General features: G+C 34.8%; 1 protein-coding gene across 1 annotated transcript; it reads left to right on the forward strand.

Annotated features, from left to right (window-relative positions):
* Positions 1–4,334: 4,334 nt before the first annotated feature.
* On the forward strand, positions 4,335–19,552 carry LOC132565403 (uncharacterized). Its single transcript, XM_060230042.1, has 9 exons — positions 4,335–4,474; positions 6,107–6,813; positions 7,478–7,571; positions 8,093–8,215; positions 9,602–9,725; positions 11,486–11,614; positions 13,011–13,360; positions 16,040–16,178; positions 17,441–19,552. Exons 2-9 carry the CDS (start codon positions 6,158–6,160, stop codon positions 17,980–17,982), a joined length of 2,157 nt encoding a protein of 718 aa, XP_060086025.1. The 5' UTR covers positions 4,335–4,474; positions 6,107–6,157; the 3' UTR covers positions 17,983–19,552.
* The last annotated feature ends 2,332 nt before the right edge of the window (positions 19,553–21,884 follow it).

A 21,884-nucleotide genomic window follows, 5' to 3' on the forward strand; every position in this document is an offset into this window, starting at 1 on the left:
CAACCAGTTACACGGAATCGCCGACTATATGATAAGATCAACATGTAATGGTTGCGTTTTAAAGTCATAGTTTACTTATTGAAAATTCTGTGTAAGCTACAAGGACATATATGCGTTGCTGTCTCATTAATCAGCTGTTGATGTCATACTTTAGAAACTTGACACTATTTGGCTGTATGGTAGGGAAATAATTGTAAGTCCCGACGATTTTGTCCGGTGCGTTTACTGTGTCGAAAAAATATATTCGCACCTGTCTATAGATCATTACCATGGCTAGAAATGATTTCGTCAATCGATGTACAATTCTGATCGGTTTTTATACCTTAAATACGAGATATAAATAGTAAAATAGTATATTACCTTGGATTTCTTAATGATGTTGGTTGGCATGTTAAAACTATAGCTAAAAGATATCAGTTAGCTCGATCGTTGAATCTCTAAAGAAACCCTGTACAGAACAAAGTACAGCGTTACAGGTCAGTTGTCACCCTAACGTTCCTCTGGTTCCAGTCAATTGTCACGTGTACACACATACATACGAGTGAGATCATTCGCTCTTAGTATCTTAAGATTGTACACGAGACACGTGTGAGCGGCACTCTTAAATTTGAAATTTTCTTTGACAAAATATGCCATAAAGGCCTACTGGACAATACCGTATTGGGTAGCATAACATAACATGTCTTTATACAGATATCATAGTAAATGTGTTATCACGGACTTATATACACTTATATATTGTGTATATAAGTCCGTGGTGTTATATATGTTACAGTGAACATAAAATGTCCTTACAGAACAGATTTGATGGTGTTATCCTTGATACAAAAAAATCCCTACATATCAGCTCTGTTCCTAGTGTATCTACTGTTACAAGTGTTACCACAGTCTGCTATTTTAAACCCGTCAATGGACACACTGGTCTTGATGATCTCAGAATGTTAGGTCCGGTAACGAATCTGCTGTAATACAATGCCATGGTTTGTAAATTAACTGAAGTTTTTATTTATTTTGTTTTTTTTTTTTTTTTTAGAGTGGGGGAGGGGGGTTGAAATTCAATAACATTTCTTATTGCATGCTGAGATTTGAATCGAGAAGTCAGACTTGGCGCTGCTCGGAAGTTCTAATACTTATTTAATCGGGAACCCTCGGCACTTTCCCAGGGTTCCCGATTGATACTTATTGTGACCTCGTCATGTAGACGCTTGAAAAGAGCATCAAAGTACATCCACATGGTATGTATATTCATACGTTGTCCAAAATATTTGTCGACAACTTATGATTTTCTTTTGTCGTATATTTGCGATTTTTGTGTATTGTGTGTCACTGGACTCTGATTTCGTTTGTATCGCGGATGTATACACCCGCACACACTGACTGTTCGGATCTCGGTTCCGTCCGTTTGTACGTCACAACGACAAAGAATTGTCGAACAGTCTAAAGGCCAATTTCATACTAGCTAAACACAGTGTGACATGAATTATGAATACTGTCATTGATTCAATATTGAAAACTATTGTTTACGTCCGTTATTTTTGAAGACAAGTTGTGTTTAATAAGCTAGGACGATATCTGATTACTTCACCCATGAAAACTGGTTGAAACCAGATCGGAAACACCAAGCAACGAGTGCGTTGAACATGTATGTAGTTATAGACATACTAATTAGTGTAGCTAGTTTTCTTAGCACCACATTAATTTATTCTGACGGTTAAGATGTACTTAAGGATACCTAAGGCTATCTTTCTGGAGCAGGCCAATAAGGCTCCTCAGGTTCATTCCATCTAGTTGATGGGTCACCACTTCAGATTGTTCCTTTGTAATTGTCATACAGTACTTCCTGGTTTTTCCAATATCTATCTAGCCTATTTTTGAAGCAGTTTTTTTGTAGGAGCTGTAACAATTTCCTCTGGTAAAGAGATCCAAATGTTTATGTTCCTGTTTGTAAAATAGTGTCTCCTAATTGCTCTGGTGTTTCTTTCTGGATATATCTCTAACGAGTTTCCTCTTGTTGGCTGTCTGCATTCTGTATTTCTCCAGAGGGTGATCATATTGCTGGCTTTTCTGTCATAATGCTCATGAATAATTTTATAAATTTCAATGAGATCTCCTCTATATCTTCTGTATGATAATGTTGGTAATTTTAGTTTCCACACTGGACTGGCAAAGTCAAGGTGTGTTCTGACTAGGCTTTTGTATAGTGGGATGAAATTCTTTTCATTTAGATATTGGAAGCTTCTTCTAATTAGAGCGAACATTGAATTAGCTTTCTTGATTTTTTTCACAGATGTGTTCTTCAAATTTCAGTTGTGGGTCTATTGTAACTCTGATATCTTTCTCTTTCCCTGCCGTTTCTAACGTTTTCCCCTTCAGTTGGTATTTGCACTGATAATCAGCTCGAGATTTTCCAATGTGTAGGTGCTTACATTTGTCTGGGTGGAACTTTGATAGCCAATCTTCACTCCAATCTGACATTTTTTCTAGGTCAGCCTGCAATATTCTTTGGTCATTTTCTTCCTTTACAACTCTTGGTGTCATCTGCAAACAAGTAAATGTCCGAGTCGACCAAGCTTGGTAGGTCGTTTATAAAAATCACAAAGAGTAGCGGAGATTACTATTTGGGCAGTCTCGAATCTGTGTCTACGCACCAAAAACTAGCTTTACAGGAAGTGAAATTTTCATAGTGTTCACATGTGGTCATGTTATGAAGAATTTCCGAGTTGGAATTTGCTGAAATGTAAGTACTTTGTTACCATGACAGTGTTGTTGATTGTAAGATAGGTGTTTAGAATTAAATTTCTCCTAGAAAGTTGTAGTGTTGGGTTGGAATTAGCAGTATTTTTGCATTTTTAGCATTTTTTTAGTAGGTAACCATGACAATCAAATGTCAGAAATCAGAGGAATTTTTTTTACACAAATTTCATCTCTCTACTGTTAATGTAGTTGTTATGTAGTTTATAAATATATATACATGTAATGATGTATTTTCCATAACCAATCTGCTATACCTGTATATCTCAAACATGACAAATAATTTCAGGAAAAATGCAAATTAACTGTTTACTGCTACCTTATAGCACATTAAAAAAAATTATTTATTTAAAATGTGCTTTACTATGTTTGATTAAGTTTAATCCTTTCCATAATTGCTATAAATACATAAAAAACACACTGAAACTTGTTCATAATGATTTTATTTTAATTTCATCAGGGGTGCATAAAGGGAGGTAATTTGGGTGCTCTTGTGGGTGAGAATTTCAGCTGTTTTCAAAAGGCTTGGTGTCAGTTTGAAAACTGTTCTACAGTAGGTAACAGGTATAAAATAAGTCAGTAACAACCTTAGAATGTATTTAGACTGGATTATAGGGCAATTCCAATAGTTTAAGGTGTGGTATCCATGGTAACTAAGAAGGAAAGTATGAGTTTTTGAATTTTGGATAAATTCTCTTTTGATGATTTTTACTCAATAATGTGTGTGTATTTCTCATAGATTGGGCATACAATCATGTTAATATTGTCATAAAATTACATTTCCATAGTTACTGCTGTAAAAAATACTATTTTTCGAACAATATTGCAATGTCATAGGGTTTCTAATATTACACTTGAAGAAGGGTGGGGGGCAGTAATCATAGGTGTTTGTGATGTCATACACATGACATTTAAGAATATCTAATGTCATATCACTGTTAATTACTTTCGAGAAATGTGTTAGATGCTAATTTTAAGTTTTTGTTGGATTTCTAGCCTTCACTATGACATCACAGTGCATTGGTGAAGCCATCATTAGCAATTGATGACGTCATAGTACTGATGACATCAGCTGTTACCATGACGTCATAACATCAGACTTTATATATGTAGTATCAATCTGCTTTTCAGTTATCTAAATTCACAGAAGCACAAACTACTTGATTCAGTTTCAATTGCAACTTTATTCAAGTAAATTTAAGACTTATTGAGGTTTTAATTTTTCAAATTACCTCCCTTTCTTCCTAATTTGAGAGCAGAATTGGTCAAAACACACCATGCGGGAAAATCTATATTACTCGATAGTTATTCGAGATACACAGTAAAGCGATATATTGTTTTGTTCGTGTGATCATTTTCTAGACACTCAGAGGGATTTTAATGAAATTAAAAAAACTAATTGTGATGTATAAGGTAGCAGTACACAGTTTCTCGGTGTGGCCATGGGTGATTTTTTTGCTCATTAGATTACCCCATTATAAAGGTTTTAATTGAAAATGAAAAAAAAAATCCTTGCTGAAATTGGTTCTGTCATGTTAAAGTGGACAATATGGGGTTTCATTTTTTTCAGGATAATATTTTAGCTTTGTGTTGGAGATTACTATTTGGGCAGTCTCGAATCTGTGTCTACGCACCAAAAACTAGCTTTACAGGAAGTGAAATTTTCATAGTGTTCACATGTGGTCATGTTATGAAGAATTTCCGAGTTGGAATTTGCTGAAATGTAAGTACTTTGTTACCATGACAGTGTTGTTGATTGTAAGATAGGTGTTTAGAATTAAATTTCTCCTAGAAAGTTGTAGTGTTGGGTTGGAATTAGCAGTATTTTTGCATTTTTAGCATTTTTTTAGTAGGTAACCATGACAATCAAATGTCAGAAATCAGAGGAAATTTTTTTTTACACAAATTTCATCTCTCTACTGTTAATGTAATTGTTATATAGTTTATAAATATATATACATGTAATGATGTATTTTCCATAACCAATCTGCTATACCTGTATATCTCAAACATGACAAATAATTTCAGGAAAAATGCAAATTAACTGTTTACTGCTACCTTAGGAAGTAACCCAATGTTCTGACTAGTGAGTTTGAGCATTAATCAAGATGATCACGTCTGAGATAGTTTCATATTCTTAATTTTGGCTTGATGAGTTCAAATATTTGTTGAAATTAGATTTTTCTCCCAGCAGATAAGGCCACACAAAGTCCATATGCACAACACACTGGCCAACACTGTTTGGGTTTAAAACCCAATTTCAACAAATAGGTGTACATAGTTTGTAAGTAAGGTTACAACAAGTGCTATTTATAATAGGAAGATTGCTTATTTAAATAAGAAGGAGTTGCTTCATATATTTACATAAGTGAAAATAGCCATCTTAGCTGCCAAGACCAGACTTGCATTGTATTAATTCTAGTATAGGAGGGAAATGTAATCGATGATAATTCATAATAATTCATCAGGTATGTGTAGTACTGTTATAGTAGTAGTCAACCTGGGGGTTTAATTGTTAAATAGGAATTATTAAAGGTAATGTTTACAATACTACATTCAATGAGATAATTCTTCGTTGTGGAAATAAAGTCATGCATCATTAGAATAATTGTAAATTAGGCATTGAAAAATGGGAATCTTTTAGAACGTGAAATAAAATCTGAAACATGAGATAGGATGACACTATTTTGTGTATCATTACCAAGAACACAGCCATGTAATTAGACCTTTACACATAAATGATTATGAGTATCATGATTCAAGTTCTGTCGTAGGGTCTGTCGAATATCTGTATATCTATTTTATATCTAGTGTGTTTTCTATCTGTCAACTTGGACTTGGAAATTCAATTGTGCAGCTTTTACCAATTATACTAATTACAGCCTTGCACTGCATGTACCAACAGTTGTGGGGTTGTGTTTGGTAGTACTGGACTGTAACGGGCAGTGTGAGGCTTTCATTAGTATAACTGGTTATGGTGGCCATGAAAATAAAATATCATATAGCTACCTAGTATCCGCACTCCCCACTTTGTTCATGTAAGTTTAAGAAAAATTGTGCATGTTACGAGAGGATTTTATGGTAGTAAAATAAACCATTTATGACCGGTTTATGATCACAAATTTCACTGATTTGATGGAAAATGTATGAAAACCTACAAATTTGGTCAATGATAGTCATCTTCTATAAAAGTGTTCGATTGTTTTGCATATGATGGATTATGTCTCACATTTTAAGTTACAAATATATATATATAATCAACACATTTAGCCTTTCAGTAGTTTCATTACTTTGCTTTGCAGTCTTATTCAAGTACCGATATATTAATACAAATACATGTTCTTTTTACCTACAGATCATTAAACACTGAAAACACGGACAACTGCCACTAGTTACTTGACTTGTGATGACAAATCTCGAAATCATGGAGCCTCAGATTTCTTTTAAGGAATCCAGCAGTAGTGATTTGTTATCGTCTGGTGTAAAGATGGAACCAAGACCACATAGTGCTCCTTCAAGGAAAATTCTCCCGCCAGAAGAAAACCATTCTGAAATAGGACGATCAAGTTCTAGCCCAGTGACTAGGCTGAACATTCAAAGATCTGGACCAATAACTGGACTTGAAGCTGATGTCGGAATGCTAAGCACTGGATCAGAGAATGAAAATGACCAGATGCATATAGGAAATGTAAATGTAGTAAAACATGATTCCCGTCATCAAAAAGTACTTCTTCCTAAACATGATGAGGAAAAGTCAGACTCTCTGATAAAGAAGAAAGTAAGCAACAAAGTGTTTGATACAGGGAAAAACTATGGACATTCAGTTGGTGGTTTCTCACCTGGTGATATAGAGACAATGTCTGACATTGATCTGATGAAGGAAAGTTGTCTTCAATTGCCACCCCTACCCTTTGAAATTATAAACAAAGATGACAGACAACTGGAAGATGAAGAAGGGATGGAGGTGGAAGAGGAAATGAATGTTGATCATGTGGAAGAGATTGAAAATATGGAGGAAAGTGTCCTGAAAGGAACTGTGCCTGTAACAAAATTCAGACCAGGGTATGACATGCCATGACATGACAAAAATGAAATGTATATTTGTAAATTATTCTCAGGGATCAGGAAAAAAAGAATCATTATTTAGGTGTTACATATTTGAAACAGAATGAATTTCAGGAAACAATGGTTTTGCCTTCTATAGAAAAGTGACATTTAGTAAAAATACAGTTGGTTTTTATTTGTGGAGGGGATGGGGGTAGGAGGGATATGTGTGGTATCAAAAAAGGAAACATGATTGATACCTGAATGCAAATGATATCGATCATAGGATAAAGATTAATCAATAAAATAATTATATGAATAAGACGTAATTGTATAATATTGAAATGATTTATTGAATGTGACACGGTGATTATAGTCTACCTGCAAGGCCCAGAATGAATGGCATATACATTTCTATAAATTGTGGAATTAAAGTTTGGAAGTATTACATGGATTGCTTAGTTAGTTGATGGTATTTTGGTGGAAAACGTCAGGATGTTTTTAAAATTAGATAAATCACAGGTGACTTTTCAACCGATACTGCTGAATTACCTTGTGCGTAATAAGTATCTTGATTATACATACCATCTCGACATAATATCAGCAATTCTTGTCAATTAAATTTTAAATTACATGTTATGGATTAATGAACAATTTTCATGTCTTCTCTTCAAACTTGTAGTCGTATTGTATATGGAACCAAAGAAGCCTTGGTTGACATGGTGCAAGAGATGGTGGCCCTTCCTGAAGAGGAAAGTGGAATCTTTGTCAAAGAGGTACTTTTGTAGTACAAATCAGAAACATTATTCATCTAGTTTTGAATATATATGTATGCATACCATGATTTGCAAAGAAGTTTCATGCAATATACATCTACCAACTGTATGTGAACAATGGTTATGATATTTCTGAAGCATTATCTTAATACGCCCCCGGAGGTGGTCATATATTGGCGTCATCTTCTCCGTCAGTCCGTCCATCTGTATGGCCGTCCGTCCATCCTTTTCTTGTGAACGCAACTCCTTTTAAAATAATCAATAGATTTTCACGAAACTTGCTCAATGTCACTACTACAATGGGTAGATGTGGATGAAGGGGCGATTTTTTGGTTCGTTGATTTTTGTAAGATTTATGCCATTTTCAGCTTTGTATCTGTAGCTTGCTCATAGTGGAGCCTTGTGAACGCAACTCCTCCTAAAATAATCATCAGATTTTCAGATTTATGCCATTTTATCTTTATCTTTATATTTTGTGGCGACATATATTGTGTCCACAGCACTCTTGTTTTCATTTGCAGTGCCTGTTGTTTTTGAGCTCTGGTGAAGGAACACAAGTTATTAGAAAGAAAGTATTGGGACGAGGTTCCTTTGGAAAAGTGAACTTGTATGTCCATGATGAGACATACTTTGTTATCAAGCAGGTTTGTTTATTTCAGATGAATGATATCTTTTAAACAAAAAAAAACCACATTTGTGAAAATGAAATAGATAATATTAGTAGATTTTCTGCTTAAATCAGTGAGCATGTTTTGATTTTGGCTCAAAATTGTATTATGCCTTGAACATGGAAAAATGTTAAAATCTGCTTGTTGGGTAGTATTCTTAATAAAACATTGAATCAAATGAAGTGAGTTTCAGAGCACTGACCAACTTTTTACCTTGAACCTGAATGTTGTATACATATTCCGACAACAATGTACTGTCACACCGTCTAAACTGGAGGTTGTTGATGTCTCTCCCTTTTGTGCCTACCTACACAGAAGCTGGAGAATGATTAAGTTTATCTGTTTTCACTTAATAAATTGAAAAATTCATACTTGAGAAACTACAATTTTGAAGAAATCTGTTTTATCTTCTTCATGCTTTACTATAAAGCCCTGTCCTATATCAGGTACAAACCATAAACTTATACTAACTAGCCTCAGTTATTGTGACGCCTCACAAGTTAGTTCTTTTATGATGGGAAATGTTGGATGATCAAAGATTTTGCCTCGAATGCAAATATACAACCATGTTGTATAACACTTATCTTAAAAATAAGATATATAAAAAGAAAGAAAGACCAGGACAAATATCATTTTTTGATATTGTTGATATTTAAAATGTTATAAGATGTCAGGTTTTAAGATATATAAACAATAAACTGTTACCAGATGGGATATACAGTGGATATGAATCCCATCCGGGTGGAAGATAAATAGATTTTTAGACATGTATTTCAATCAAGAAAATGAAAACACGGAATACAACGTTTGAATTTCCCACTTATCGTAGGGTTGACGTCATCAGATCAGTTAACGGAAGGAGCAATGGTATAGTTCCTTAAAATATAGTTCATGTGGAGTAAGAAAAAAAAACACATACAAACAAAACCTTTGTGATGACGACTTTTATTTGGAATGCTATTGTTATATTTAAGTTAATTTAAAGTAATAAAACACAACTATAAAAAAACCAGACGAGTAGCTATGCGAACTAATGTTGTCGTAAACAGTAGTGATGCATCAAACCACGAGGCGATGCCGCCATGTTGGATATTGTCGAACGTTCAGAAATGTGTCTCTGTCTCACTTTCCAAAGTTAATAGTGCAACCATGAAGTGTTGCGTTTGTGAAGAAGCCAGGTGTTGACATCATCGCTGTATTAGACTGAATGACTAAGAATGTGTATTCATACGCTTGACCAGATGGGCGTGTACAGCCTGATATACTCCCATCTGGTTAACATAGAGTTACAGGGGGAAATGATAGTAGAATGGAAATATAAGGTAATGGAGTTAATCTTGCCCCTTGATTCTCTCCCTTTAGATTACTAAGGATTTCCAGAGGAATGAAGTTCTGCTGACAGCCAAGTTGAATAGTCCCTACTTGGTGGAGTGTCATGGATTGGTAGTCCGAAACAAGATTCCAGAAATCATCATGGAGTATGGAGGTAATGTCTCAATGTGTTATCACTAAAAGTGACTGGTTGAATAGACACTGACAGTAAAGCAGAATTTCAAGACAATGACTTAAAACTAATTCAAATACTAGCCTGGATGTATAGAGTATATATGTAGCCAAAAGAGAATGAAAAGTACCGGGGATTCAAGAGATGAGTTTTACACTAATCAGTCTCTGGTTTTACACTAATCAGTCTCTAGTTTTACACTAATCAGTCTCTAGTTTTACACTAATCAGTCTCTAGTTTTACACTAATCAGTCTCTAGTTTTACACTAATCAGTCTCTAGTTTTACACTAAACAGTCTCTGGTTTTACACTAATCAGTCTCTAGTTTTACACTAATCAGTCTCTAGTTTTACACTAATCAGTCTCTAGTTTTACACTAAACAGTCTCTGGTTTTACACTAATCAGTCTCTGGTTTTACACTAATCAGTCTCTAGTTTTACACTAAACAGTCTCTGGTTTTACACTAATCAGTCTCTAAACAGTTTTACACTAATCAGTCTCTAGTTTTACACTAAACAGTCTCTGGTTTTACACTAATCAGTCTCTAGTTTTACACTAATCAGTCTCTGGTTTTACACTAATCAGTCTCTGGTTTTACACTAATCAGTCTCTAGTTTTACACTAAACAGTCTCTGGTTTTACACTAATCAGTCTCTAGTTTTACACTAATCAGTCTCTAGTTTTACACTAAACAGTCTCTGGTTTTACACTAAACAGTCTCTGGTTTTACACTAATCAGTCTCTAGTTTTACACTAAACAGTCTCTGGTTTTACACTAAACAGTCTCTGGTTTTACACTAAACAGTCTCTAGTTTTACACTAAACAGTCTCTAGTTTTACACTAATCAGTCTCTAGTTTTACACTAAACAGTCTCTGGTTTTACACTAAACAGTCTCTGGTTTTACATTAATCAGTCTCTAGTTTTACACTAAACAGTCTCTGGTTTTACACTAATCAGTCTCTAGTTTTACACTAAACAGTCTCTGGTTTTACACTAATCAGTCTCTAGTTTTACACTAATCAGTCTCTAGTTTTACACTAAACAGTCTCTGGTTTTACACTAATCAGTCTCTAGTTTTACACTAAACAGTCTCTGGTTTATTAATGTGTGGTATGAGATAGTCTGCTAGTTGAATGTTCTATAACAGGTTAACTGCATTGATTTAAAGAATTTTTCAACCTGGTACTAAAATTGCAAGGTACTTGTGAAAATTGAATGTACTTTTAAAATTAATTACGCCTCGATGAAGTAATGGGGAGAGACCTATATACTCTAGTATTTTCAAAAATTAAAAAAAAAAAAGACAATTTGAATTTTTCCTTGACATTACACCAATAAAAAGTATTCCTCTAGAATTTGATTTATTCAGGGGAAAATGCTATCAATTGATAGAAATTTGTTAAAAAAAGATATGTGTATATGATATTACCAAGATGATGTTTTTTAGGATTTTTGATATTTTTTAGGATTTTTAGCTTTTAGTCTTTCAGTAATCTAGACAAGTTCACATTTTGTGGACAGTAAATGTCACTGTCAGTGAATTTCAAAATATTTTTGTGAGAATTGGAATGAGCGAGGGCCATTGCCTTTCTAAGTGAAAGAAAATTAGCTTGATATCTAAGAATCAACTAAAAAAAGTCTCACAAAATTTTCTGAACAGGTGCCATAAACTCCATTTCTTCAGCTTCGTATCAAATTAATTTTTAAGATTTGTCATTAGTGTTGTCACTGGTTGGTAGGTCAGTCCATGCTACAGATGGCAAGACTGAGAAAATTCCAGGACCGTGATGTTTGGGATATCACATACCAGGGATTGTGTGCCTTAGAATATCTGGAGGAGCATCAGATTTGTCATCATGACCTCAAACGTATGTATGACAAAACTTTAAGCTGTCATTTAGTAGTTGATATCAAGGGTTTTTAAGCTCACCTGGTCTGAAGGATTTGTAAGCTTGTGTTATGGCGTGGTGTCCGTCTGGTGTCTGTCAACTTTTTATTGAAAATTGCTTCTAGTCATGAATGATTGAATGGATTTTGACCACACATGGTTAGAAGCATCCTGTTGGAATAATCAAACATTATCCAAATTTGATCTAAAGCATAATTAGGGTAAGAGATGTTGATTTTATATAAACGGTGGGTCTCAGCTCTTGGGGCAGGAGGGGCTCATTGAAATAGTAAAATGATTCATAAAGTTTATTAAACTACATTTCAAATATTTGCATGTTATGTGTCTCTCTTTACATGTAGAGCAATGATTCATTGATAGGCCTCTTGTATGTGGTGGTATTGTTGCTTGCCAAAAGCCCAACGGCTATGTGGCCAGTGGCCTCTTGTTTATAAATTCTGGGGCTCAGTCCCATGGGGAAGGAGGAGCAAGGCCCAATATGAGATAAAGAGCAAAATGTTTTAAATCCTTCGTCTATAGCAATGCCTGACTGTTGTCCAAAATTTGGGCTTAAGCATGCAAGGGTAAAGGGGAATCTATTTTGAATAAACAGTTAGTCTTGGCTACTTGGGATGGGAGAGGAGGGGCCAAATAGGGCAAATTCTAAAATACCCTTCTTCTGTTAGAATGATTAAATTTTAAGTTCACCTCATCCAAAGGACCAGTGATCTTATGTCATGGGCACGACAGCAGTCTGTTTCTCTACGAATTGCTACTAGTCATGAATGACTGACAGGATTTTGATGGAATTTTGGTAGGAAGCATCCTTGGTGGAAGGGGAAAATATTTTGTATAAATGGTGTATCCTGGCCGCTCAGAGCTTGAGGGACAGGACCAAAAAGAGTAAATTTGTTAAAATCCTACCTTCCTGTAGGAAAGATAAGATTTTGTTCAAAGTTGGTTAGAAGCATCTTTGGGTGATTCCGCAGAGGAGTGGGGCCTAAAATGGTAAATAGATACAAACTGCTCAATACCTTATAGTTAGTTTAAGTGAAGCAATTCCAGCAAACTAGAACAGGTAAGTGATATAGGCCTCTTGTTATCATTTCCTGTGTGGATGTTTACATGGTGCAATTTAAATTCTCTAAAAATTTTGCAATGTTCACAGAAATTATTATTTTATTGTATTCACTGAAAGTTTAAATATACTCATAGTACTTTGTAATGACATAAATTAGTAATAAGTAAATTTGTAATAGTATTATCTTGTTTAACCTAGTTCTCACACACTTGGTTGATAAAATAGTGATGTAACGATGTCTTGATGTATATTCTGTGATGTAGCCAGGACTTGGTTGATATTTTGTCAATTTTAGCGGAAAATCTACTATTGATGGTGGATAATGGCCAATACTTGTTGAAGATTACTGACTTTGGTGCAGCAAAATTGATAGATGAGAAAAATGACATGATTGGTTGGACTGTGGAGTATCTGAGTCCAGAACGGGCTTGGGTTGTTCTACTGTCTAAGTGTCCTCAGCAACTTAAACCAACTGGACAGGAAGACCAGGACATTACAGGAAAATCTGATATATATTCCCTGGCATTGTCATTGATGTATCCTTATGACAGATCCCATGTGCTCATGAAGCACATCACAAATGGAGACAACATCTACCGTGATGATGACAAGCAGCAGGAGTTACAACTCAATTTGTTGGTCATGGTAAGAAAATTGTTGTTTAATTGAAGGCAGTTTTAGCTTGCCTGATTGGAAGGACTGGTAATCATACCCTGGTGTCTATCAACTTTGCTCATAGAAGCTGCTACTAGGTGACTTTTTTATGTAACCTGAGACTTTCTCTCAGGTCAACCTATTGCGATAGCCTTTTGTCCGTGGTCATATAGTGTGTGTCAGGGGTCGTAAACTTTCAACATTTTTTTTTTACTTCTTGGAGAAAACTCCTGAACTGGCTAAAGGCACACTAAAAGTGTAAATCATATGGTCCCCAACCCCCAGGGGCCTGAGGTGGGGGGCCAAAAAGGGACAAAATGATTGAAACTTCAAAAATCTTCTTCTCATATAGCATAGTAGAATCAAGTACTTTTCCTAGATGGAAAGACCTTCAAATGCTTCACCAGAATTGTAAATTTCATGAATCCAGGGTCTTGCATTTCCCCCAGGAGTGGGGTTAAAGTTTACTACAGTTTATAGAGGATAATAACATTTTTGAAAATTATTTATGTTTTATTGGAAATGGTTCAAACCTAGTATGAATAACAATGGAACCCACATAATGTCATGTCTGTTAATGTCACTTTCCAGTTAATATATCATTTTCTTGAAACACTGATTTTTTCCGTATATACTCTATGTAATCGTACATCTGATAATGTCACTTATTTTCATGTGGGAAAAGCTTGGTATCACTTCATTCTGCTATCACACAAAAAAACACAGGTTAATCACAGGTAAGTGAGGGCAGTAGCTATGGATTCATGTCTGAAGGGTTATACATCACACCTGGATGGTCTTGAAAAATAAGATTGACCCACTTACATGTAAGGTTCAGCTTGGTGGAAGGAAGTCTGCAGCATTTGTTTTTTTAATTGGCTAGTGCATTCCAAGTGTCAAAAAGGGTTTTAAACCCTTGTCACTTTGAACTTGACATAAAGCAACCAATGTTGGAGTGGGCGGAACTTCTTGAAAATAAGTCTTTAATATGGATACCAGGATTAATTTCAAAAACAAAAAATATATTATTTTTCAAAAGGCATTGAAGGAAATAATAACCCATGAACCATAATTTACAAAAATTTGTGTTTGTTTTGTTGCTTTTAAAATGACTTATGGGATACCAAAACATAGCATGTCAATGCTGTCTTTACCATAAACGCCATCTTTAATTTTACGAGAACACATTTCCGATACAAAGGTTAGAATGCTAAAATAACCAATGTGAACTTCATGTTTCGTGAAATAAAGTCTGGATTATTTGTAATAGAAAATTATCATACGTGCCCCGTAAAGCTTCACTGGGCTGCTTATGTCTTTGCTGATATCGTACTCATTTTTCTCAGACGTTTTGTTCAGGGTATAAAAATATATCAAATGGAACAAAGATTGGAAACCCAATCTGTCATAATATCAGAATGTCGACATTTTAATATTTCTTCAAGTCATTAATTGCTTAAATTACCATGAGCACTGGTAAGGTGACTGTGAAATAAAACTGGGTTTTCCCCAATGCTGTGTTTCACTACATCTGATTGGCCATTAAGAGTAACCACTAATTTTACCGCCAATGAAACGTGGCGTTTCGAAAGGTGAACAGTTCACACTCTGTTGGTTATTTTTGTCAACAAGGATCGAGTTACGATCTTCAGAACACATTTTATTGAAGTTGCAGAGATATATACCATATATATACCAACTTTACAATGATACACTGTTATGAAGCCTATATAGTAAAGGATGAATAAATTACTGAGTATACAACAAAACATCAGCTGATGACAGTTTTGTCACTTACGAATTTTACCACTTGTAAACTGAATATGACATGAGTCGTCATGATTGTTGACAATAATTTATGATAGGAATTTAGATATTTCAAAGAATAAACAAACAAAAAGTCAACGAAAGTCACTATTCTTATTGGAAAAACAAATCAAATTACAAATTTATTTTCTTCAAACAATTTCTGTTGGAAACAAGTCAGTTTGGCACACCTGAAAATTAACTTCCAGATTTAGATGTGCAGAAAAATGTGTCAACTGTTAATGTCACATTCCACTTATCACATTTTATCCTGACAATTAAAACATGATATTAAGCAGGGTTCACTGTATTAGTTTAAAAGATGAAAGTTTTATTGAAATGGACATATTGACAAAGGCTGACCCCCAGGGGCTAATGGGAGGGGTCAAAAATGGGTCAAATTCACTGAAATTCCAAAGATGTTCTACTGGTCATGGATGGAAGATTTTATAAAGAAAAATTCAAAACTTGAATGTAATTTCTTTTTATTCAAACTTGTATAGAAGCAGTTAATATATACACAACATTTGCTGTCATTTGTACTTTATAGTTAAAGTCTTACTTTTTTAAGATAAATATTTCTATGAAGCATCGTGACTCAGGTGATCATTAAGGCCCTTGGGAATCTTGTTTCAAATAAGGCCAAAAAGTATGCAAAGTTTTTCTATAAATTGTGGGCCATGAGGGGCAGAGCCCAAAATGTTCCTCCTTCTTCTTCAGTAGTTGTGATTGGATTTTGCCCAAATTCGGTCAGCAGCATCCTTTGTTGAAAGAGAATGATCTTTGTCAAAATAGGAGGAAAGTTATACTTAAGTGAATGGTCTCAAAGTACTGTGTATTATAGTTGAATGTTTCTGTTTTCAGCTGTGTTCTGACTTAAATCTTGCCTTGAATCAGATGCCCAAATCTGTTAGTACTGACATGAGGTTTGTTCTGAACAAAATGCTGCAGGGAGATGTCAGCAACCGATGTAATGCTGCTGAGGCAAAAAACTGGATGAATTGTAAGTAAGACAAATAATACCGTCATTAATACTTAATCATAATTTCCATATCCAAGACATTTTATGAGAATTAATGTTTAACAGAAATTTTTCTATTTCCCAGAGATTTTTGTGGGGAGGATATGGTCACCTCATTGTCTTTCTGTCCATCCTTTCATGTTAGGATGGTAACTTTAAACTGTGTTGCCCTATGATAAGTTTTTTTAACATTACTTTGCTTACCTTAAAACTAGGATCATGAAATTTGTTGTATACTTTGATGTGCAGTGTACCAATGTGAGGACCTGCAACCCCTTAAATACAGAGTTATTGTCCTTTTAAAGTTTTGATTCCGAAGAATAACTGCTTTCATTTAAACCAGGATGATAAATTTTGTTGTATACATTGGTCACACATTAAGAAGATGTACAATGTACCAAATTCAGTGTCTGAAAGCCCTTCATTACAGAATTATCTCCCCTTGTTAAAATGTTGTGGCAATAAGATTGTTTTTGGTGAGCATTCAGTGGATTTTTACCAAATAAATGGTGGATCTGACTTTGCCAGGTGTGAGATGCAGGTTCTAAAATGGAAAATTAAGCAATTTTTTAAAAAAATCTTTCTTTTTCTATTGGAACGACTGAATTTTGACCTAATTTGATGGAAAGCATTTTTATGTGAAGGGGACACAGTTTAATTCAAATGATGGGCCTCGTCCATTATAAAGGCACCAAATGGAGAAATTGAGAAAATTCTATAAAATCCTTCTTCTTGAGGAATGCCTCGATTGCCTTAATTTGGTCTGAAGCATCATTTGGTGAAGGGGAATGAATTTTGTTGGAAGTGATATGTATCAGCCCCTAATGCTTGAGCAGCAGGCTCATAAGGGTAAAAAGAGCAAGTTCTCTGAAAGCCCTACTTTGTAGGAATTAAGGATTCTGTCCTAATTTCTTCTAAGCAAACTGTAGTGAAGGAGACTTTTGTATAAATGATTTAGATGACCCCTGGTGGTCGAGGGCTGGACACTACTGGGGAAATATATATAAACTTTTAGAATTCCATTTCCTGTAGTGTCAGTACAAGCAATATCAGCTTATCAAAACCAGATGAGTGATACATGCCGTATGAACCTCTTGTTATAGTAAATAAGTAAGACAGGTACATGTATTAAGGATAAGAAATAAGTTCTCTGCAGTTTTGAGATATATTATTATAAAAGAGATGTGGCAGCCACTAAGAAGCTCTGAAACCTTCTAAAATATATTCTTGTTTGAATGTTTCAGTTTTGTCCAATTTGGCAATTCAACAAAGAGACAAGGGTGTTAGAATTCAAGATTCTAGTACACCATTAGACATTGATGCAACCACAACAAAGCCAGTTAATCAAAATAAAAAATTCACAGCAACGAGGAAGTCAGCAGCAAATGCAAAGAAATCATTATCGCCAGCAGTAGGTACATCACAACTACAGAGTGGCGAGGAAGTAGGCTGGGTCAGAGACTGTAAAACTGCAACAAGTGAAACCATGGCTAACCTGCCCTCAGGATTGAAGACCAGGATGGTCAAGAGGAAGTTACAAAATAAAGTAAAACAGGCAACAGATAAAAAAATAAAGACAAATCACAACGGAGAGAAACAGGATAATGAAAGCTGTGATACCAGTGGTGTTCCAGTTCCTCACACGATTTCGACGGTCCAAGGATCTGATGTCATCGTGATAGATGGCGATTCTGAGGAGGATCAAGAGCAAGAAAGTCAGCAAAATGAGGCACCAGAGGTAGAGCCTGGTAATGGAAACATCCCTAACTTGGATATGATAATTTAATGTGATAGCTTGCTTGTTCTGTATACATGCATAATGATAGACTCTGTCTTCTTGATGTTGTAAAACCAATGCCTGTAAAGTAAAACACGGATAAGTGGAAGTGGATGGGACCATATGAAATATTGTAATTATCTGATGGTTTGACATAACTGTTTTATAAATTGAGACATTTTTCATCGAAGATTGACCCTGTTTTTATCCGTTGTTTACTGGATACTTGTCTCATAGCATGGCATGGCAGTAATGAATAATAAATGAAGAAAATATATTTTGTAATTTTATACATTAATAATATCCAGTAACAAACAGTATGAATGTAAAAACAAAACATAATGTGAAACACTTGTCAATGAATTGCAGCAGAGGCCTGTATACCCACCCACTCTCATACACATAATTTAGTGAACCGATACCTTAAGTGATATACAAATATTGTACTTGCATTTACATCTTTAAGTAACAAGTCCCATCAACAATATTTTAAAATAAAACTCAAGAAATACATACTCATGAACATTTTACATTGATATAATGTTGAGAGCACTGGGGTGCGTTACAAAAAGGTGGAGGCGGCAGCACTGAAGCAAAACTTTACAAGTACAGCACCATAACAGCGTAACTGTCATAAAATAAACTCACTTTGTACATGTATATCAGTATATATATCTAAAATCATAAAGAAATATGTCAATGACAAACTAGTATTTTTATCAGTCTGCTTGGTAGTTATTGCTTGTTTTTTCCTTTTGGTTGATCGAAAATTACAATAGGGCACCTTAACATAGGTATTGCTGTCTGATCACACTCAGTCATTTGGACTAAAGTCGGAAAATTCTCACCTGAGCCGAGGTGACGCCTGAATGTTCAACACAAAAATGGGAATATAGGTAGAATTTTGAAGGGTGGACCTCAAAATATATATGACACAGATGCAGTACAGGACTCAACAGTGTTTGAATCATTCATGTTTAATTTACTAAGATAAAAAATATGGGGACCAAACAAAAACATTTGACTTATTTGATTATGTACAATACTTTGCTTGATGTTTAATAGGAAAATTGAAAATTGATTAAGTATTTATCATTTACAGTCTTAACACATATTTCTTTTATTTCACCCAGGAAGTGCTCTTTGTATTTATCATGTGTTACAAGGTGTTTTAAGTTTTAATTCTGTGAATAGTTAATTTTTTTCTCATCTTTGTATTAAATTTATGACAAATAATGGTAAATAAGTTGAGCATACGGTGAGGAAAACAGCTTCAAAAATTTTGCTGTTGTATATGTTAGACTGTCTGTTATTGAAGGATCAGTGTGGGATCTCAAAACAAGAACTTTAAACTGTACTTGGAACTTGTATACCATCTCAACCATTCTAGACAATTCAAAGTTCTGGTAGAAGTGATGTTTACAAGGAATTAAATGTTTAGAGGAAGAGTTGTAGATCATGCTAATGCAGCAAAAAATTTCTTTTCATGCAATTTATGATATATATTTATATACATATATGTATTTCAGTCCTTACATCGACATTCCAATGCTTCTATTGATGTTTAGAAATAAAAGGAACAAAGAAGAAAGAAAATCGGTGTTGTTGATTTTTGCTTGTACTATGCTGCCATGGACTTTAGACTGCTATCATTGTTTCAGCAAGCTAATGGTCATGTGTGGTAGCACTATGATACTTGGCTATTCATAATTAGTTTGCTGATTTCAACACTACACAGTTGACTCTGTTACCAGGTATTTGTTGGAACAACTTGAGAGCATTTGATTCCAACATGCAGCTATCAAATTTACGCGAAAATTAATTTTCTCACATTCTAGTCCTTGTACATAATATTTTCATTTCGGCATGTTTCTACTGTGTCTCAAATTTCCTTGGCAGTCTCATGTCATTGGTTATTTGTTAGCGCACAGAATGTATGAAACAGCAAATACTTCAGGCATCACCTGTGATGAAAATGACATTCGGAGTGACGTTAAATGATGGAAAGTGTCATATTGTACACAAAATAATCCATGACGTACATCATCTTGGGTTCTATGTAATGGAAGGATATCACCGTTCGACTGCAACCCTGAAGATAAATAATACTTGTAAATTGCATGCACGATATTTATCATAGAGTGATTACAATAACTAGGTGTTGGAAGAACCAGATTCATGGATGTCTTTTTTCCCGTATTTGTTATTAACTGATAAGTGACATTAGTACATTAGTGTACCTGTGATTACTACATATAAGTATATGCTAGATATTGACCTACCTGTGTATGTGGGTAATGGTTATGGTTCCAGTACCAGTTATTTTTCGGGATGCCGTCTCGGGTCACGTGATCTTCTGGCCCTATCTTTCCTTTCCTTCGGAGTCCCTGGTATCTCCCGCTTTTACTCCCACCATCTCCAGACACAGCCCAAGCTGGACATCCTCGCCAATATATTGCTTGGCACATTTAGAGTTCAAATAATTAGAAGAATTTCCATGTTCTACTAGAGATCTAACAGCCTGTCGACTAAGGACATAGCCAGCCCAGAGACGTATATAACACATGTGATATATACGTCTCTGGCCAGACCCCCCGGAAAACTCAGCAAAGGTGTGTTGTTTCACAAGAACAATGCCCTTGTTCACAAGTCTGCCATTACCATGGCTGCCATTAACGATTGTGACTTTGAATTGATTGAGCATCCGCCTTATTCACCTGATCTCGCTCCATCAGACTTTCTTCCGGTACCCGCTTTCGGTCAGATGATGACGTCCTACATGAAGAGTCAAAAAATGATTTCTTTGAAAGTGGCATTGATGCTTTTAAACATTGCTGACAAGTATATAGATACTGAAGGAATTTATGTTAAAGAATAAAGCAAAGTGTCCACCATAAGTAAAACCTTTTAATATAAGGCTCACAACGTCATGACGCTAATTTGATCTTCTACTGGTAATGTGTTATAAGAACTTCTATTCTGATGAAGATTTTTTTCCTCGACAGCAGTTTGATTCAATAATTTCTTTGAAACTGGTAATCTTTATACCCATTACATGAAAAGGTGTTTTCCTCACTTAGATTTCATTTTTCCTTCAACACATTTATTTTTAACCAGATTTCTCCTCAGTTTGTAACCAATTTCTTTGAAATCGGTAGGTTTGAAAACCACAACACGATATTATGTTCTGAAGAATAACATTATGACAGTATTTTCAAAAAAGTTATCGCCCTTTGTTTTTTCAGTATTTCATTTTTGTGCAGAGTTTTCTACCAGTTTTCCACACATCTCTTTCACAGTTGCTGAGCATAAATTTATCATTAAAACATTCACCCACAATAAGACCCCTCGCGCTCTTACATCCAGGCCAACAAGAGTGATAAGTATAAGCTGAAATAACTTGTTTTGCAATTGTTGTAAAACAACTAAGTTTTATATTATTAGTACTACTTTTGTTCAAGATTTAATTAATTTTGTATAAGTAGAAGTGTATGTCTAACGTGTTTTGGAATGGCAGCACCAACAGGCATCATTGTTTTCTTTTATAGTAAGTCTTGAATACAGATAAACTTTATAGGGTTTAGCCCTTGTACATAACTTTTGATTTTTACACTTTGTCAAATTCTCTTTTAAATACATTATAGATATGTTTCAGCTTGAACACCAAACGTAAGCTACCAAGTATTTGTTTTTAGTCTTTTGGTGAAAAAGAGCTGTCCCCAGTTGAATTGCAGCAGTCGTTTCTGCGTTCTGACTTGGATTTCGCCTTGAATCAGATGCCCAAATCTGTTAGTACTGACATGAAGTTTGTTCTTAACAAAATGCTGCAGGGAGATGTTAGCAACAGGTGTAATGCTACAGAGGATGAATTGTAAGTAAATCAGGCGATAAGCCATCTTTTAAAATTCACC

This window comes from Ylistrum balloti, unplaced genomic scaffold (genome assembly GCF_031769215.1).
Source record: "Ylistrum balloti isolate Yb309-2 unplaced genomic scaffold, AGI_CSIRO_Ybal_v1 Utg369722, whole genome shotgun sequence".
Classification (NCBI taxonomy): Eukaryota; Metazoa; Mollusca; class Bivalvia; order Pectinida; family Pectinidae; genus Ylistrum; species Ylistrum balloti.